The sequence below is a fragment of the Aplysia californica genome, unplaced genomic scaffold (assembly GCF_000002075.1).
Source record: "Aplysia californica isolate F4 #8 unplaced genomic scaffold, AplCal3.0 scaffold00034, whole genome shotgun sequence".
Taxonomy (NCBI): domain Eukaryota; kingdom Metazoa; phylum Mollusca; class Gastropoda; order Aplysiida; family Aplysiidae; genus Aplysia; species Aplysia californica.
This window is the reverse complement of record NW_004797304.1, coordinates 1,230,069-1,231,960: the sequence shown is the minus strand read 5'-3', so window position 1 is coordinate 1,231,960 and position 1,892 is coordinate 1,230,069. Positions and strand designations below refer to the sequence as shown.

General features: G+C 43.0%; 1 protein-coding gene across 5 annotated transcripts in view; it reads left to right on the top strand.

Moving 5' to 3' along the window:
* Window positions 1-1,892, top strand: part of LOC101859998 (protein piccolo-like) — a 133,294-nt gene that overhangs the window by 88,979 nt on the left and 42,423 nt on the right. For all 5 annotated transcript variants that reach the window (XM_035973840.1, XM_035973842.1, XM_035973844.1 and 2 more), the window contains one exon: window positions 1,066-1,285. In XM_035973840.1, coding sequence (XP_035829733.1) covers window positions 1,066-1,285 — 220 coding nt within the window. The remainder of the gene's footprint in view (window positions 1-1,065; window positions 1,286-1,892) is intronic.

Here is a 1,892-nt window from a genome sequence, read left to right as displayed (position 1 = left end):
TCTCTCTCTCTATCTATCTATCTATCTATCTATCTATCTATCTATCTATCTATCTATCTATCTATCTATCTATCTATCTATCTCCACCCCTATCAAACACATATACAAACACATACATACACACACACACACACACATGCATACACACACACACCCACACACACACACGGTATGCCTGCATGTACGCCCTTTTTCCATACACTAATATCAATATGAAGTAGAGTCCGAATCTTCGTTTTCCATCAACAGTAAAGCAGCCATTAAAAAATTCAGACTCCTTTTTCATGCTTCTGCGTCCTAAATAATCTTACCACTTGCTCGTTGTAACGACAGCGTACTGGAGCAGATTTTGATCGACAGCGGGATTTGATCTGGCTGGAAACATTTGGGATTTAAGGTTGCTACAAGGGTTTTACAGCTCTCCCAAAAGAAGGTGTCCTCTAGCGAAAAGGTCAAACCCTTTTATCTAACCGATGTTTTTGATCTCCAGTCTCCAAAGTTGGCGTGCAAGTAAAGTATACCCCTCACCCTCCCCCACCCCCTCGAAAAGATGGCGGTGTGAGTGAGGGCGTTCGCAGTCTACTGTTTCCAGTTTCTTTAAGGCATAGCTAACTGTTACCCCACTGTGCACTCCCTCTCCCTCCTCCCCAAATTGATGAACCCCGATCTCCGCACAAGGCTATTCTATACTTAAGCTTTACCTAAATGGGTGTTGGAAATAAATCTAATATTAACATAGAGAGATAAATCGTGTCAATACGGGCATAAAACACCGACATAAGAAAAGAAAATACAGAGCTAGATTTGAATTTTAACACTTCCCTCTGCAGGTCGGAGCCAGCCTTCTATATGATCTAAATTTGTTCATGGCGGCGTAAAAACATCTACTTATTACCCAAAAAATTACGAAACTAAATTTAGAACTTAACCTTTTGTTCTTCAGGATCAAAGCCCACATCCAAAATTATCTAAATTGTGTCGATGGGTGTGTAGAATACCTTCATAAGAAGAAAAAAAAAGGAAAGCTAGATTTAGAACGGAACCTCTTTCTTTTGTTTCCCACAGAAAACTGGAAGAAGAGTACGTGGACTTTGCCACGAAGATCGAGCGGGAGGCGTCCCTGTCTGAGCTGAGTGAGGCAGGAGCTCCCCTTTGCCCTGTGTGCAACAAGGAGGAGCTACAGCTCAATGAGGACGGCTCCAGGCCCAGCCTCAACGTCTGTGTCGACTGTGAGAAGATGACGTGTCCCAAATGTGGCGCCTACCACACCTCGCTGGCTACCAAGGTGAGTCGTGAGGATGGATGTGATAGTAATGGTGGCGTTGATGTTTTTGTGGTCGTTGTTGTTGTTATTGTTGTTGTGTGTGTGATAGAGAGAGAAGCGCTTGAGAAACTGCTCTCCATCTTCAACTTGTTGTTGTTATTGTTGTTGCTCTTATCGTTGTTGTTGTTGTTGTTGTTGTTGTTGTTGTTGTTGTTGTTGTTGTTGTTGTTGTTGTTGTTGTTGAAGATGATGGTGATGGTGAGGGGGTGCTGTTGTTGTTTTTGCTGTCGATGATGATGGTAGTTGTGGGTGGATGACGGTGGGGGTGGTGTAAGGGAGCATGTTGGTGACACTTTTCGTTCTCCCTCTCTCTCTCTCTCTCTCTCTCTCTCTCTCTCTCTCTCTCTCTCTCTCACACACACACACACACACACACACACACACTCTCTTTACTTTACTCTTTTGCACTCTCTCTGTCTCCCTCTGTCTCTTTCCTACCCCCCCCCTTTCTCTCTCTCTATTTCTATATAAATATATCTATCTATCTATCCATCAATCTATCTATCTATTTATCTATCTATCTATCTGTCTATCTATCTATTTCTCTGTCTCTCTCTCTGTCGCTCTC